We start from the raw sequence: 17,059 nt of genomic DNA on the forward strand, positions 1-17,059 counted from the left end.
ACGAGTGGAGCAGTACAAGTGTCCTCCCAGTTTGGCTGTTGGGATGTGCTGGGCTCACCAGCCTCCCTGTGGCACTGCAGCATGGAAAATCAGATTACCTGGAAAGTGGAGCCCTCTGGGGCTGCTCAGGAAGCCCCTTGGTCACAGCCCACGGAGTCTGGGACACTCGTGCTCAGGGATGTGCCTGAGGAGCTGGGGGCTGCTGAGGGACCAGCAGAGACCCAGTCCCAGGTCCTGCTGGGCTGGGAGAAGGACAGCCTTGCACCTCATCCTCCTCCACTACCCTACACCCCAGAGGAGCCCCAGGGAAGTGCTGCAGAGGGTAAACCCCCATGTCACTCAGTGGGTGACACGTGGAGGCTGCCAGCAGGCTGTGATGATGGGCTGAGTTGCTGTCCCCAGCTGCTCCCACCCCAAAGAGCCCCCAGACCAAGCCACTGAGCCCGTGGCCCCCATGACTCCCAGGAGCCCCTCCTGGACCAACTCCTGTTATGGCTCCTGTGCTTCCCTGGTGCCTTCCCAAGGCCCACATCCTGCAGCACCTCCCACCAAGGGAACCATCTCTTCTCTCCTGCCCCTCTCCATGCTCCCACCAGGCCATTTGGGGTATCCCTAAAAAGCAGAGTGCCTCTCCTTGATGCCTTGAGTTTCAGCTTTCATGTTTTTCAGGCTCTGTGCTGCCCAGGGGTGCAGCTCTGAGCTCACAGTCAGGGTCACCCAGATCTCTTCACAGAGCAGGGACACAAAACAAATCCTTTTCCTGCTGAGGACCAAGGACAACTTTCAGGCCCAAAAGCACAAACATGGGTGGCTGAAGGGAGAAATGAGAAGGATGTGACCTCACAAACTGGAGCTGTAATTGGACAATTAAACCCCAATATGCAAATGGACCAAAACTTATTAAAAGGTAAGACCTCATGGCCAGTCAGCCATTTTTGTGACCATTTTGGGTGCAGCCTGGGTGTAGCCCTGGCCAGGCCCTGTCCTGCCCAAGGTGTACCCTGAGGCCTTTCAATAAATATCTGCTTTATTCTCCAGCTCTGTCCAGTCTCTGTTCCAGGTCAGCCTTCCCAAGGCACCAGTGAAGGCATCATCCCAAGTTCTGGGGCAAACAGGTTATTTTCTGCCCAAGACAGCCGGGTGGCTTTCTCCTGATGCCCTTTTCTCAGCATTCCAGGAGCACGGATCTGAACACCAAGCCAGAATCAGCATTTCTCAGCTCAGCCACACCCTGAGCCCTGCTGAAGTGAGGAAAACATCCCGATGGTGATGACACCACCTTGCCCTGATCTCCTCTCAGCATCCTCTGATGGACTCTGTGGGGGGACTCTGCTCCTGACCCTCTCTGGCCAAACTCAGTGGGAGTTTGGGGGGATTTTTTTTGGCACTCACCAGCTTGGCATAACCTCGGTGATCCAGAATGAGGTTCTCTGGCTTGAGGTCCCTATAGATGATCCCTTTGGAATGCAAGTAGGCAAAGGCTTCCACCACGCATGCCGTGTAAAACCTGGTCGTGGAATCCTCGAATGAACCCCTGCAGGAAGGAGGGAGGGAAAAGGGGATAAAGCCATCAGATGAATCCCTGCGAAGTGGATTCCTTCCCCATGGAATTAATTCTGCTGTTAAAACTTTTATCACTGCAGTAAAATCACTTTTTAACACCTGGAAAGTCCCTGGTGCTAAAGTCACCTTTTTATCTCAGTCTAATTAAATTTCCATTTTTGAAGAAGTCTCTTTGCCTCTAGTATCTGAAACTACTTTAAGGTTTATTCTATAATGTAGAAATAAAACTTTGAAATCCTTGTCTTGTAAACAGAAAGGTATTATTTTCTAATTACAACTGTGGTTTTTGAGAGTTAAAACTCCTTTGAGGTTGCAGATAAGTTCTGTATTAATGTTCCTAACTGAGACAAAAGGCAGAAGAATCACAGCTGATGGGACTTGAAGAGTTAATGAAAATTCCAAGCTGCACCTTTGGATCCTTGTTTCCGAAGTTTTCCAAGGAAAACCACATCCCCCTGCCTGCTTTGGGGAGGGTGTCTAAGCTAGATGGCAGCAAAACCTCAGTTTAAATCCCGGAGAACTGAAGATGGAATTATCAGGCTCTGACAAAAGATCAGGAGAAATCCCACCCAGCACCTTCTAACTTTGCTCCAGTTCCCATTTCAGTGAGAAAAAGACTGCTGGGAAAAGGAAGAACTACAGAAAAAATTGTTCTGGGGGATTAAAAGACAATTTAATCTTGGCTCTCTGATCAATCTTTCCAAATTTAATGGAATTCTGCTTCAGTGATGAGGCTATTCCACAGTTACAATTCCCTCCACCTTTTCCTGCTCCGTGGGCACACCCCACGTGCCCCCAGCAGCCCCAAACACTCCAAGGTCAACCCTCCCAAGGCAGTGACTGTGGGGTTTTTTTGGGCATTGCATGCATTCCTAACTAATGATTTTCCATGTCCCTGCTGCATCCTGATGGAACAGTGCTCCTGGCAGGGTGTGGATTTTGATTCCCACTTGAATCAGCAGCCCTGGTGTAATTTGGGATATCTGGGCCAACAGAGCCTCTTGATTTCCTTCTGCTCACTGCTCTGTCCTGGCTGGGCCATAAATACCAAAACATTTATGGGTATTATTTATCAGTGTCCGTGTGGCAGAGCTGGAAGTTGATATCCACAATCATGGAGGTAGGGCTGCAAACACAGGGGTGGGAAAAGCTCTGAGATGGGAAATTGTCATTTAAAAACTCTGACATCAAAAGGACTTGGAGCCAGCCTGGGAGAGCTGGGGGTGCTCACCTGGAGAGGAGAAGGCTCCAGGGAGAGCTCAGAGCCCCTGCCAGGGCCTGAAGGGGCTCCAGGAGAGCTGGAGAGGGACTGGGGACAAGGGATGGAGGGACAGGACACAGGGAATGGGTTCCACTGCCAGAGGGCAGGGCTGGATGGGATCTTGGGCAGGAATTGTTCCCTGGCAGGGTGGGCAGGCCCTGGCACAGGGTGCCCAGAGCAGCTGTGGCTGCCCCTGGAGCCCTGGCAGTGCCCAAGGCCAGGCTGGACTCTGGGGCTTGGAGCAGCCTGGGACAGTGGAAGGTGTCCCTGCCCATGGCAGGGGTGGCACTGCTGGGCTTTGAGGTCCTTCCAACCCTTCCAGTTTGAGTTCTGACATTTAAACCATCCCAGCCTGTGGGACAAGTCCCAGCTCACCTGTCCCTGAGAATTGTCCAGAGCTCTCCCCCCAGGCAGGCCTCCATCAGCATGTACAGGTACTTGCTGTCCTTGAACGTCCTGTAGAGCCTGCAGGTGGCAACAGGAAATCACAAATAAATTCATTACCAAAGCACTCAACTCCCTGGTTTGACAGAGCTTCAAGAAGCTGAAATGCTCTTCCTCTTCCTCCCAGGAAGGAACGTGGAGAAAAATCTCCCTCAAGGGACTGGCCAGGCTTTGTGAACCCATCCTCAGGTTCTGAGCTGTGCTCTAAAATCCACGCTCTGTGCTCAACAGGATTTTCTAATGATATCACATTAATTGGATTTATAGATGTGTTTAATAATATTAAAGAACTTTGGTGAAAAAAACCCAGAGATTCTTCTTTTTACTTGATTTTAATGTTCAGCTGCTTTTGCACTTTATCCAGCCAGGCTTCCAGCAGGGTGTGGAAACAGAGAAGGTTTCTTTGCAGCTGCTTGGATAATAATTTTAACAATTTCTGCAGCAGAAAGGAATGCTGAGGGCGACTCCTGGTGCAATTCCTGCATTCCTGGCAGTTTCCAGGAGTTCAAAATTCCAGGAGTTCAAAATTCAGGAGTGCTGCCAGATGATGGAAATGAAACCAGGTGGGTTTTGCAGATTCCAGCTCTTCCCTGCTAATCCCAGTTATTATTTTGACAGAGCTCTGGGATGGATCAGCAGGAAAACACTGCAGGATTTGCTTCCTTTGGAAGACATCAATTTCTATTTATGTAAAACCAATGGTCAGTTATAACTGACCAGTAAATAATGCTAAATTTGATGGTTTTAATAAAAAATCCCCCCCTTATTTCTTGCCACTTGGACAAAATATTATTTATCTTAATATGCATTTAATCTCTATTAAAGTTTACAGAAAACTTCAAGAATCTAGAATGTAATTTCATGTTTTTAATTGCTTAGTAATTGAAATACTACTGAAATGCTTTCCCTAATTAAGGCAGCCCTGCTGAAAATTTTACGGGCATTAAATCTGGCCTAAAATGCACAGATAAAGAAAATCAAATATTACTTATCAGCCATCATGGAAGCATAATGTTTAGACACATGAAAGGGCATTATTTCAGACTTAAGTTTAAAGGACACAATATTTGAATAACTACTTTATTTATTTCCTTATTCCTCAAAATATTTGCACTTGTTTGGCCCCTGATCCAGCCCAGAGCATTTTGTTCTGTTTGAGTTTTAGTTTATCTAAAAGTCAGTTTTATTTAGTGCCACTTGGCCTCTCCTGCTCCTTTTGCCTAGTTTAATTCATTTTAATAACCAAACCAAATTATTCTTCAAAGCCTTTTTAACAAGCACAATGAATTAAGAAAACAACCAAGTTTTTCAGGAATTTTGTCTTTCCCATTCTAACATCCCTGAGGTTGTGTCCTGGCTCTAAGACTGTTTTAAACCCACCTTTCATCCTTCAGCTCAAAACTGAATTAATCAACTGAAATATTTAAATTTCTGCCTGTTGCATCCCCCCCCCCCCCAAAAAAAAAAAAAAGATCCCAGCTGGTCTAAGAAAATGAATAAACAAGTTCTTGAATAAACAAAACCAAGTTGAATAATTTTAGGATAGAAACTATAGGAAAACTTCAAATCCCTGTGGATGGACAAGTGGAAAAGAGGGAAAAAAGCAGAAAACAAATTTGATAAATCAAATATTTTCTAGCAATAGCAGAAGGTTGGGCTTTGTGACTTGGAAAGTCCCTTCCCAGGGCAGGGTTTCCATGGGATATTAAATATAAATCAGGGACGGTTGTTGTTGCAAAAGGTGGGAAATACTGCAGGATATGGAAGGAGCAGATGTGCAGGTAAAACATCCTTGTCCTGCTTCCCTGCTGAAGGAAGAGGAGAGGGAATGAGGCAGGATTTCATTTATCACCCACGAATATCAGTGGCTCCATTAGGAATGGTTGGAGGCTCAGGTTTTATTTAGGAGTGGCTATTTCTGGGAAGGGTGGCTTGGCTGGCCCTGCACTTCCCCTCTCATCCCAAAACAGCTCAGCCTTCCAAAACTCCAGCGGCTGGAACAGCCCACAGGGAATGTTTGGCTCCAGCCTGGGTAACCAGGAATGTTTATGGATCCAACAGCACATCCCGAAGGGAGCGGCAGTGCCAGGCTCCAGCTGTCACCCATGAATCACGGGAGAAGCCCTGGGCTCCAGGGGAATCCCAGCCATGAGCCTGGGAAGGAAACACCCCCTGAGTGCCCGGCCTGGCCACGTGCTTCCCTTTGGAGTCATCCCAGGGGTTTGTTTGTGTCTCCTGAGCCATTCCTGGGAGCAGGGCTGATCTCCTGAGGCTGAAAGGTTTTCCAGGCATCTCTGAGGTGGGATGAGGCAGCCTTGGCTTGGATGCCCTTCAAGGTGTCTCCAGGGATCCTCACTGCTCCATCCTGACCTACTGCATTGAAAGAACCCCCTCTCTGTCCTCACAGTCCTAGAAAAGCCAGGGAATGTTGTTATTAGGGTGGAAACAACCAAAAATGCCTGGAACCCTTTTCCTCCCTGGAGATGTGCTTAGCTTTGGGGCAGGGAGATGGTTTTAATGTGTTTGCCCACAAGGAGTCCAGGGATGCTGAACTCGAGCTGTCAAATATAGAAATGCTGGGCACAGCTGCCCATTGTCATGGCACTGTGTCATCTCAGAGGATGAGGCCCTGCCTTCCAGCTTCAGAAAACTCAGGAGCTGGGAAGGAAAAGGAAAATTCACCTTGAGCAGGGGCAAAAGCCAAGTCATGAGAAATATCTCTCTATACATTTATATATATATATATTTATATATATATTTATATATATTTTTATATTTATATATTTATATATAGTTATATTTATATATTTATATATAGCTATATTTATAGTTACATTTATAGTTATAGAGTTATAACTATAAGTGTTATAGTTATAGATATAGTTATAACATATTTATATTTATATTTATATTTATATTTATATTTATATTTATATTTATATTTATATTTATATTTATATTTATATTTATATTTATATTTATATTTATATTTATTCTTGATGGTGAGTCCAGCTGGAGCAGGACTTGGGTCAAGGGACACAGGGAATGGCTTCCACTGCCAGAGGGCAGGGCTGGATGGGAGATTGGGCAGGAATTGTTCCCTGGCAGGGTGGGCAGGCCCTGGCACAGGGTGCCCAGAGCAGCTGTGGCTGCCCCTGGATCCCTGGCAGTGCCCAAGGCCAGGCTGGACTTTGGGGCTTGGAGCAGCCTGGGGCAGTGGAAGGTGTCCCTGCCCATGGCAGAGGGTGGCACTGGGTGGACTTTAAGGTCCCTCCCAACCCTTCCATGCTGGGACTCCACATGGATCATCCGGCAGCACCGTGAGCTCTGCCCAGCAGGTTCCTCCTGCTCCACATCTCCAGTGCCCTGGGGGGAGCTGGAGGCCCTTCCATGCCAGCTGATCCCCGTGTGTGTCCCTGGCACGCCGAGGGAGGTACCTGACGATGAAGTCGGAGTGGGCGCTCTGCATGATCTGCTTCTCGGAGCGGATGTGCTCCTGCTGCCGCGTGTCCACGATGTGCCGCTTCTTCAGGATCTTCATGGCGAACGTCTTGGCCTCCTCGCTCTTGAGCTGCACCTGGGCTCGGCGGGACAGCCTGGGGTCACAGCCTGGCACAGCCCGCCTGGCACCACACCCCGCCCCGACAGCAGCCCGCCTGCTGGACAAACCCCTCCTCCGACACACAGACACGGCTCCTGAGAGGCGTGGTAAAAGGTTTTATTCCATTTTCAGTCTCATGTGAAGGGTGAGACAATACCGATGTTATAACTCACGCCATCAAAATCAGAAGCCAAACTATTTCCTAATTACAATACATTATAAGGGTTTCTTGGCCTATCAGCTTTTTCCATGCAATGCTGCTAAGCCAATTTAAGTCAATCATCTAAAAATACCTCATGTGGGTCCTACTACAATGCATCTTTCACAGTTCTGTTTCTCCAAAATATCAGGTCTATTTGCAAGGCCATCATCTGAAACTTGTTTCCAGTTCCATTTCTCTCTCAACAACGTCTGTCCTATTCCATGGCCTTTCTAAGTCAGCATATTTTATTTCAGAGTTTACACACAGATGCACAAGACTATGTGAGCCTTCAGCCAGGCTTTGAGAATCCTCTACAAATCCACAAATCCCACACCTGCCTTCCAGGAATTCCTCCCACCTCTCCAGCCGTGAGACCCAGGTTTCTACTGCTTGGCTTACTGCTAAGACAGCCGTTCCTAAACACCGTGATTTTTAGGGAAAAGCCAACTGTGGGTGTTGCTCTCGGGTCAGGAGACGTTGCCACCAGATGTTAACACCCGGCTTCCCCAGCCCCCTTTCCCCAGCTCACCCTGCCTGTGCAGGCGCTGGCTGGGAGTTGCAGAGCTGGGAATCACAGAGCTGGGAATCACAGAGCTGGGAATTGCAGAGCTGGGAATCGCAGAGCTGGGAATCACAGAGCTGGGAATTGCAGAGCTGGGAATTGCAGAGCTGGGTTGCCTGCAGAGATGAGCAGACCTGGCTTCCCAACAGCACTGCCTGCTCACAGCTTTGCTTGTCACCTTTAGCCTCTGCCCCCTATTTTTAGCCTGGCTCCCCGAGCTGAGGCTGACAGGAGTTGTTTGCTTGCCCTCGGGGTATCCCTGGCAACTTGTGAAGCCTGAGGCACCCCGAGGGACAGGTCCCTATCCCAAAGCCAGCTGGAAGGCAGCCACCCTTCCCATGCTGGCCAAGCCTCCCAAAGGAACCCTGCTCTGACCTCCCAGGCCTCCAAGTCTGCTGCTCACAACAATATTCCAGTGAGGTGCTTTCCCTCTGTCGAGCACGAGGTGCCACCTGGCAACTTCTGCTTTGGTGTCCCTGTAGGAGTTTGGCTTCTGCCAGAGGGAAGCAGCTCTGCTGTCACTGAGCCTGGTCAGAAACCCAGCCTGCCTTTGGGGTTAGGAGACAGCACTCACGCAATCAGAATTCATTTTGTGTCAGACCTGGATTTGTATTGGTTTGCTGGCAGGAATGTGGGTGGATATGAGACGTGGCACCTGTGTAGAACCGTGGGATGAGCTGAGAGGGAAGAGCCCCTCAAGGATGGCTCAGTCCAACTCCTGGCCCTGCACAGACACCTCAACAATCCCACCACGCTCCTGACAGTGTCATCCAAACGTTCCCACAGGCTCACAGGCTCTTGCCAGGCCACACACCCTGAACTGGACAGCCTCTTGTGCATCTGCTTTGTTCTGACGTGGTTCAGGGATGAGGGGAACAGCAGCAGGGATGGAATCCCCATGGGAACAGCAGCAGGGATGGAATCCCCATGGGAACAGCAGCAGGGATGGAATCCCCATGGAACAGCAGCAGGGATGGAATCCCAATGGGAACAGCAGCAGGGATGGTATCCCATGGAACAGCAGCAGGGATGGTATCCCATGGAACAGCAGCAGGGATGGTATCCCATGGAACAGCAGCAGGGATGGAGTCCCCATGGGAACAGCAGCAGGGATGGTATCCCATGGAACAGCAGCAGGGATGGTATCCCATGGAACAGCAGCAGGGATGGAATCCCATGGAACAGCAGTAGGGATGGTATCCCCATGGAACAGCAGCAGGGATGGAATCCCCATGGGAACAGCAGCAGGGGTGGTGTCCTCAGCATCCCCAGAAATCAAACTGGGAGTCTCAAGTGCAAAAGGACACGCAGACCTTAAGGATATCAATCCCAACAGGCTGGTCCTCAGCTGGCAGAGAGGTTTCCAACACCACCACCACAAATGATTGCAAGTCTAACAAATGAGAGGCCACCCATCTGGGGCCAAAGTTGTCATCATTAAACTATTTTTAAAAATATATAATATATAATATATAATATATAATATATAATATATAATATATAATATATAATATATACATTATCCAGTATACATTATACATTATATATATAATATATATTATATATATCTATAAGCCTGATTTGTGGTTTCTCATTCCCCACAGCCCCAAGAATTTCCAAGCCCACATAAAACTTCTGTTTTTCCAAAGCTCCTGTCCTATTTTTCACACTGAGATTCACCCTCTGAATTACTATCTTTGCTGCAAATCTGTGTTTGGCACTTTATTTTCAGAGAAACACATCACAAAGACCCAAACAATGCCCAAAAAGTAAAGCAGAACATTTTCTCCCATCCCTGCTGCCCCATTATTCCTTATCCTGGTTTGACCACAGCTCCAAGCACAAAGAAATTCTGCATTTTTGGCCAACTCAGAGTGATAAAACCACTTTTGGTTTGGGGTTGGGGTTTGGTTTCTATTTTTTTTTTAAGTCTCATTTTGAATAAATGGCTTCAGTTTAACTGTTTGGATGAAATATTGGGTATTATCCCATCTGAATCAAGCCAGGGGAACGGGGGGGGGGCACACAGGGATCAAAGACCTGATGAAAATCAAGGAGAAGTCTGGGCTGAGCAGAATTCACCAAAACGTATAAACAAGAAATAATTAAAATTTGAGAGAACTAAGGATCAACTTGTGGAGAACTCATCCCTCTTTCTTTTAGTGGGAATCCAGATTTCTTGGCTTCCCACAGGACCAGCCCATGTGGTGATGGACAAGCACTACCACTATTTCCCAAATTATTTCACACCAAAGTCTTTGGAAATCCTAATCAGATTCTTCAGATCAGATCTGTTCATTCTCAGCCTGTTTTTTTTAATGTTATGTTATCCACACACAGAAATAACCAAGAAAGCAGCTCCAAGTACCAAAATTGAGCATTTCTTGGTTGATTTGGGCATCAAACAATAAAAAATTTAATATTTAGCACTCTAAATTCACTTGAAATTCCTATTTTCTTAATGTTAGTCTGTACCAGGCATCAGTGTGAAAATAAACACCTGGTGGAGACCCAGGAGAATAAATTCCAATATCACAGAACAAAGGGTGCTGGGAATAAATCCCACTGTGTCCTCTTATTTAATATCACAGATTTTGACCACCTAAATTTTGTGTCTCTCATGAAAAACTTATTTTTAAAAGTTGTATTACTATTCTGTCAGGGATGGAGAGCTTGGGGAAGTCACTTGCTTTTCTACACTTCCAAGTAAGTCCAGGGAAGGAAGGGAATTTCCAGGAGGGCGAGGGCAGGGAGTTTATTTGGTGTTTGAGGGTGTCCTCACTGCTGCAAATACTAAACATAGAAAAATCAGCTGCAATTCTCATTATATTAAATATAGTCATATATTAGAACAACAAATATTAATATATTAAAGTAAATACTTAATAAATACATTAAAATAGTAAACTAATTAATATTACTATATAAAAGATTAATATTTTATTATATTGTATATACAATATTAAGCTTATATATTATTATATTAAATATAGATGTTAATAATGTAGATATAATAGCTTTTATAAAATTTATTATACAAATAAATATGTGATATTTATTGTATAAATATTAATTTAATATATTAATATCATTATATTAAATATAGAACAGGCAGCTGCAATTAGCTCAGGCGAGGCTTGGACCTGATGCCACTGGAGAATTTAGATCCATTTTCCATTCCCAGTCCTTTGGAAGGCAGAGGATTTGTGGGAATTTGAAACCATGGAGGGATTAATTTGCATTTAAAGGGCTGCACAGGTACAGAATCCAAGGGCTATTTTTTGGATGACCTGCAAAATGAGCCCTGGAGGCTTTTCCTTCTTTTCCAGCCTGCCTGAGCCCTCTCCTTGCTCTGCTCTCTGCCAAAGGTGACTTTGAGGATTATTTTATGATGTAAAAGTGGGAAACTCCAGGTCACTTCTATTGTTCTTACCAATAAGAGTTCTTAGTATTAATCCTGTGTTAATTAATACAAAAATACCCTCGTGTCCAATCCCAATCTCATTCCAAAAGCTGAAAAATAAATGTAGGGGTCACCTGGATTTTTTTGATTTCAAAAACACCAAACAGGATTAATCCAGAGAAGGTGAGAAGGGGCTGCTAAGGACACCCTGTCCTTCAGTCCTGGGGGAAACCAGCCCAGGGAGCCACAGGGACCACAGGGACTTTGGGTTTGAACTCAGCAGGTGGAAGAAAAATGAATAAGAATTGGTTTTTATTTTGCTTAGAGACATAAATTGTACATAAAATATACGTTGCATATAAATGTGCCCAGCTAATATAAATATGGAATATACACAGGTATAAATGCAGTGGAAGGTGTCCCTGCCCATGGCAGGGGTGGAATGGGATGGGCTTTAAGGTCCCTTCCAACCCAAACCACTCTGGAATTCCATGGGCAAAGAAAGGCAGGGAAAAAGGAGAGATGCAGCCCCTCTGGCTTTTCCATGTCCTTGTTTCATAGGATCACAGCAAGCTCCTCCTGTTGGAACCACTCCAAAATCCTTCCTTTGCTTTATGGTTTTAAACTTCTGCAGTTTCCAGGACACACAGAGCACTCTAGGCCTGATTTTTGTCCGGTTTTCAACACTTATACAGAAATAAATATGGTTTTACCCCATGGTGCTTTCTCGGGCTGGCTGGGAAAATGGTATTGATGAGATGAAATGCAGAGCTCAATGGAAAAGAGGAAAAGGGAGCTGTGTGTTTCTGGTCCTTCCTCCCTCCCTACTTGTATTCCAAATAAATCACCCCATGTGTGTTATACACAGGCTGCAACCCCAGCAATTCCCGTGCTGATCCAATCCCAGCTGACCTTGGGAAAGTGGAAACTTTCATAAATATTTACCAGGATGCAGAACAAGCCCCTAGAGAAGGATTTACTTCCGTGACTGAACATTCCAGGATATTTCCAAGGGATGGAGGGACAGGACACAGGGAATGGCTTCCACTGCCAGAGGGCAGGGCTGGATGGGATATTGGGCAGGAATTGTTCCCTGGCAGGGTGGGCAGGCCCTGGCACAGGGTGCCCAGAGCAGCTGTGGCTGCCCCTGGATCCCTGGCAGTGCCCAAGGCCAGGCTGGACTTTGGGGCTTGGAGCAGCCTGGGACAGTGGAAGGTGTCCCTGCCATGGCAGGGGTGACACTGGATGGGCTTTGAGGAGTCCACTCAGCACCATTTCCCTCTGTGTCCCTCTGACCCTCCACAACAACAAAGATGTTTTTCCAAGGGAATTTTGCTTTCTGTGGAATCCTTCCAAAAGAAGGGAGCCAGAAATCCATGCCCTGCTGGAACATGGCTATTTCCCTATCACATTAAATAGGAACTGATTCAACAGCAACGCTTTGGGAGCTGAATTCCAAGTGCTCCTGCTTGCTGGGCATTCCCAAGGTCCTGCATGTTCCCTGTTTCCTGCCTCGATCCGGTGGAACCAACAAAAATAGCAGCAGCTGTTGCTGAGAGCGGCGTTTGCAAGCTGAGCTCTCCTGATGCCGAGAGCTGAACTGCTGCACACAGGGCAGTGACTGCTCCTGTCCCAGCAGCAGGGGACAGCCTGCTTTTCCCACTGAACGGATTCCTCTTCTCCCAGTGTGGAAAAAAATTCCCCATAATCAGCCAGAGGGTGGGCAGGCTCTGCTCCCAGGGAACAGGGACAGGACAAGGGCAAACGGCCTCAGGCTGGGCCAGGGGAGGCTCAGCTTGGGCAGCAGCAGGAATTTGTGCATGGAAAGGGAGCTCAGGCCTTGGCAGGGGCTGCCCAGGGAGGGTTGCAGTGCCCATGGCTGGAGGTGTCCAAGGAAGGGCTGGAGGTGGCACTGAGTGCTCTGGGCTGGGGACAAGGTGGGCATCGGGCACAGCTGGGACTGCCTGGGCTGGGAGGGATTTTCCAGCCCAAATGATCCGTAAGGATTTTGAGGGGACTTTCTACATCTCCTTAAGGCCAGATTCAGCCTCTCTCCTGACCTAAGTTTAGAGAGAAATGATAATTTGCATAACCTAATTAGATTCCCATTCCCTACCTCTAGCCCAACATTAATTTAGGGTTGGCTACAGAACACACTGTGCTGGGTTAGGCTGGAAAATAAGTCAAGACTTAAATAAACCCTACCTAAGACATGGCTCAAGGTGGCTGTGGCTGCCCCTGGATCCCTGGCAGTGCCCAAGGCCAGGTTGGACTTTGGGGCTTGGAGCAGCCTGGGACAGTGGAAGGTGTCCCTGCCCATGGCAGGGGATGGAATTTTGGAGCTTTAAGGTCCCATCCAACCCAAACCATCCTGGAATTCTGGGATTTTAGGAAAAGACGGAAAGAAAAACCACGGAGTAAAAATGAAGTCTACAAGACGCATTGTAGGCTCAATTTTGAAGGTTGAATCCTTCAAACTTAATTCCAAGTGGGCAGCAGGGTGGAAACTGTCCGTAACAGTGACCTTAAATATTTTGGAATAATCCAGATTCCACTGCTTGGGAAAGCACTAAATTTCCTATCCCAATTGGAGCACTACAGGACTCTATTGGAAAATAATTTGTAAAATTATACACTAAGACAACACTAAAAAAAGCAAATTTAACCATTTTTAATCAAATACTCAACTATGCTAAACTCCTTTTACTCCACATCCTGATCCCTGCACTGAAAACTGATTTTTGTTGCTTGACAACAAACACAGCCATGGGTTTGTTTATGAGTAAAGGGCAAATACTGAGGAAATATATTAAAATATATTAAAATATATTAAAATTTCTGTCTTCCCATAAAGCCCAGAGGAAAAATGATTTTGCAGAAATGTCTGGAAGCAAAAGGCTATAAAGCAGTGAGGAATGTCAAGGATTTCATGCATAAAATCATTCCAGGGCAAAGTAAATAGAGGAAGAAGGATTCAATGGCTAAGATGTGTGGGAAATGGAAAAACTCACTGCTGCAGGGTCTTGGAAATATCAAATGGAGCTAAACTCCAACAATCCCGTACATGATCCTGCTCTGCTTCCCAGCTTGGATTTGTCTGAAATATAACACCTATTTTTTATGTTTAATTCCTGCCTCCAGCCAGAGCTGAAATCCCTGGCTCAGCTCGTATCCTGATCCAGCTTTGATAGGCTCCCAACACATCCCATCTTTCCAAACTTTGCCAAGACCATTCCCATGAACAGACAAGCCCTAGGATGTGTTTCCATCTACAAAGGATGTGTTTAGTTTCAACAGGAATTCAAAATCCAGGGAAAATTAAGACCTGGCCCTGCAGTGGTCCAGCCCCACGTGGCTGTGTGATAAAAGTGAACATTCTGCATATGCTGGAGAAGGGAATATGCTGCAAATGTTGGGAAGGGATGGAACAGAAGGGTCAGATCATCCCCAGGATTCTGCCGAGAGCAGAAAGAGTGACGTTGGGATTTCCTTGGGTACCTGATCTCAAATCCCTCACTGAAATCCCCAAATCTTCCCCCCTTCATAGCAACCAAAAGATCCATTCTTTCAAAAGCCAAAAAATTCACAGAATCCTGGGATAACTGAGGCTGGAAAATCCCTCCCAGCCCAGGCAGTCCCAGCTGTGCCCGATGCCCACCCTGTCCCCAGCCCAGAGCACTCAGTGCCACCTCCAGCCCTTCCTTGGACACCTCCAGCCATGGGCACTGCAACCCTCCCTGGGCAGCCCCTGCCAAGGCCTGAGCTCCCTTTCCATGCACAAATTCCTGCTGCTGCCCAAGCTGAGCCTCCCCTGGCCCAGCCTGAGGTAGTTCCTGACAATTAAACCCCAAAATTTAGGAGATTTCCAAGAGAAAAAATGATCTTTCTAATAAAAACCTTTGCCATAGCTAAGAAAAGCAGCTCGCTTGGGAATTGGAAATTGGATACAGTTGGAAATTTCCACCAATAAAGATCTGGATTCTGCATCTGTCAGGCTATCAGAAGACAATTGCAGTGGGTTTTTCCTCATTATCTAATTAATTCACTAATGCCTTTGTTTACAACACAGGCTGGAGGCTGGAAGAGATTTAATTGCACTTCAGAAGCTGGGGCCAGATTCCTCTTAAAACACAGATAAAGCTGAAAAATTCCATTGTGTCCACTTTGTACAGAGCCCATAAAACACGGCTGGAACATTTTATGTGCATGTTTTTATCTGTGTCTTAAGAAATTTAGGAATTTTTCCTTTTGGGCCACCACAAAGCCAGAAGGAGTGCAGAGGGCAAGAATGTGATTTTTAGTCTCCCTGTGCTCAGCCATCACCTACAGGAACCAATTCCATGAGAAAATGACTCCAATCACGGATATTCAGCTACTCCAGTGTATTTATTTCAGAGCTGTCAAAAATAATCTTGAATTCAACCCAGAAGAACTGACCTGGGGCAGATGCTCAGGAGCACAGGGCTTGAGTGGAAAGGAAATTAAAGAACAAAGCCAAGAGCAATAAAGGTCAGCAGAGAGGATTTCTGAGGCTTGCCCTCCATCCCTGTCACGTGAGGTGACATTCCCTATCCCAGTGGCACTTGAATTTCCTATTTTCCTGATGTTAATCTCAGATCCCACCACAGAAGATGCTCAGCTGACACAAAGCAGGGAGGCTGAGCTGTAAAAGGAGTGGATGTATCCCAAAAAGTCCTCTCCTGCCATTTGCTGTGGCTTCTCCAACCCTGGATGGTTTATCCCTCAAGAAAAACCTAGACAAAAGTCAATTACAGAGCCCAGTTTGGGATGAAGAGGAGCATCCATAAGGATGTTGGAAGAGCCACTAAAAAACTGAGCAAACAACACTCACTCCAACGCTTTGGAAATTTTTTCCTGAGATACACACAACAAAACTGCCTGGAAAAGCAAGACAAAAGGGGATTTCCACGTGTAATATCCTTGGAATTGAAAATAATCTATATTTTAGGCTGTCTGACCTAAAAGCCATGTCCTTGTGCATGGATGCATGGAAAGGGCGACCTCTCCAAGGCACCAGCATTCCCAGAGGTGTCTGGAAAGCCACATCCACTGGGAATGTCATTCCCTCTTGGCCAATCCCAGCCCCGGACATTCCAGTTTCCCCCCAGCCACCACCAGTTGCCTTCTCCAGCAACTGGTGACGTTCTGAGGCTTCGTGCCCTAAGTTATAAAATTCCTTTTCCTCACCATGCCCGTCACTTTTTTGGATCCATTTTACTCCTGGAAAGCACAAAAAACTGTGAATGTTTTCCAGGAACATTCCTGCAGTCCCATACTCAGGCAATAAAAGAGCCAATTCCTCCAATAAACTTTACATTTTTAGCCCCAAGTAACAAACCAAATTTTTAATGGAGGAGGTGGAAGCATGAGGCAGGAGTTCCAGGCTCAGCTTTGACAAAAGGAATATTTTCTTGGCTTTTAAACAAAATTTCCCTCTGTGGTAAAGGAAAAACAACTAAATCTGGTGTGTTGAGCTAAACTTTTAAATATGCTTTATCTGCATGCACTTCAGGGTCAGTTAAGAGCTACAAAAAATGAGCTTATCCAGCATTTTCCTGCTTAGGAGAGGGGCACCCACCCCTGAAGAAAACCTCTGGGGATGTTTTTTTCCACCCCAGGTGGCTCCAGGGCTTCTTGGAGGTTTCTGAGGTATGAACATCTGCTCAGAATGGAATATCTTTACTTGAGCTGACACCTCAAAGGGACAGAGCACCTCCTGCTCTTCCTCTCACCCGGGCCATCACCAGGGTGGGGTTTTGGTCACCCTAAAGCTGCCACAGGCAGAGGCCTGGCCATGGCCACCGGTGAGGGTCCCACCAGCAACCCCTCACAGAGACAAACCCGTGCACGTCCCCAGGAACACCTTGAAGTTGGCAGAACCCCTTAAAAATGAACCCAAAACCTTCACGAGGCTCAAGCCAGGCCCCAAACTGGTGGGCCCCTCACTCCTAGGGTGGAGAAACCAGATTTTGGATAATTTTGCAGCCAGGAGAGGATGGAGG

At 46.6% G+C, this 17,059-nt stretch overlaps 1 protein-coding gene across 2 annotated transcripts in view; it reads right to left on the minus strand.

Moving 5' to 3' along the window:
• PRKG1 (protein kinase cGMP-dependent 1) overlaps positions 1-17,059 on the minus strand; it is a 373,799-nt gene that overhangs the window by 9,478 nt on the left and 347,262 nt on the right. For both annotated transcript variants that reach the window (XM_063406143.1, XM_063406142.1), the window contains exons 11-13: positions 6,706-6,845; positions 3,200-3,289; positions 1,393-1,534 (exon numbers count right to left, since the gene is read on the minus strand). In XM_063406143.1, coding sequence (XP_063262213.1) covers positions 1,393-1,534; positions 3,200-3,289; positions 6,706-6,845 — 372 coding nt within the window. The remainder of the gene's footprint in view (positions 1-1,392; positions 1,535-3,199; positions 3,290-6,705; positions 6,846-17,059) is intronic.

Source organism: Prinia subflava, chromosome 9, assembly GCF_021018805.1.
Source record: "Prinia subflava isolate CZ2003 ecotype Zambia chromosome 9, Cam_Psub_1.2, whole genome shotgun sequence".
NCBI classification, from domain to species: Eukaryota; Metazoa; Chordata; class Aves; order Passeriformes; family Cisticolidae; genus Prinia; species Prinia subflava.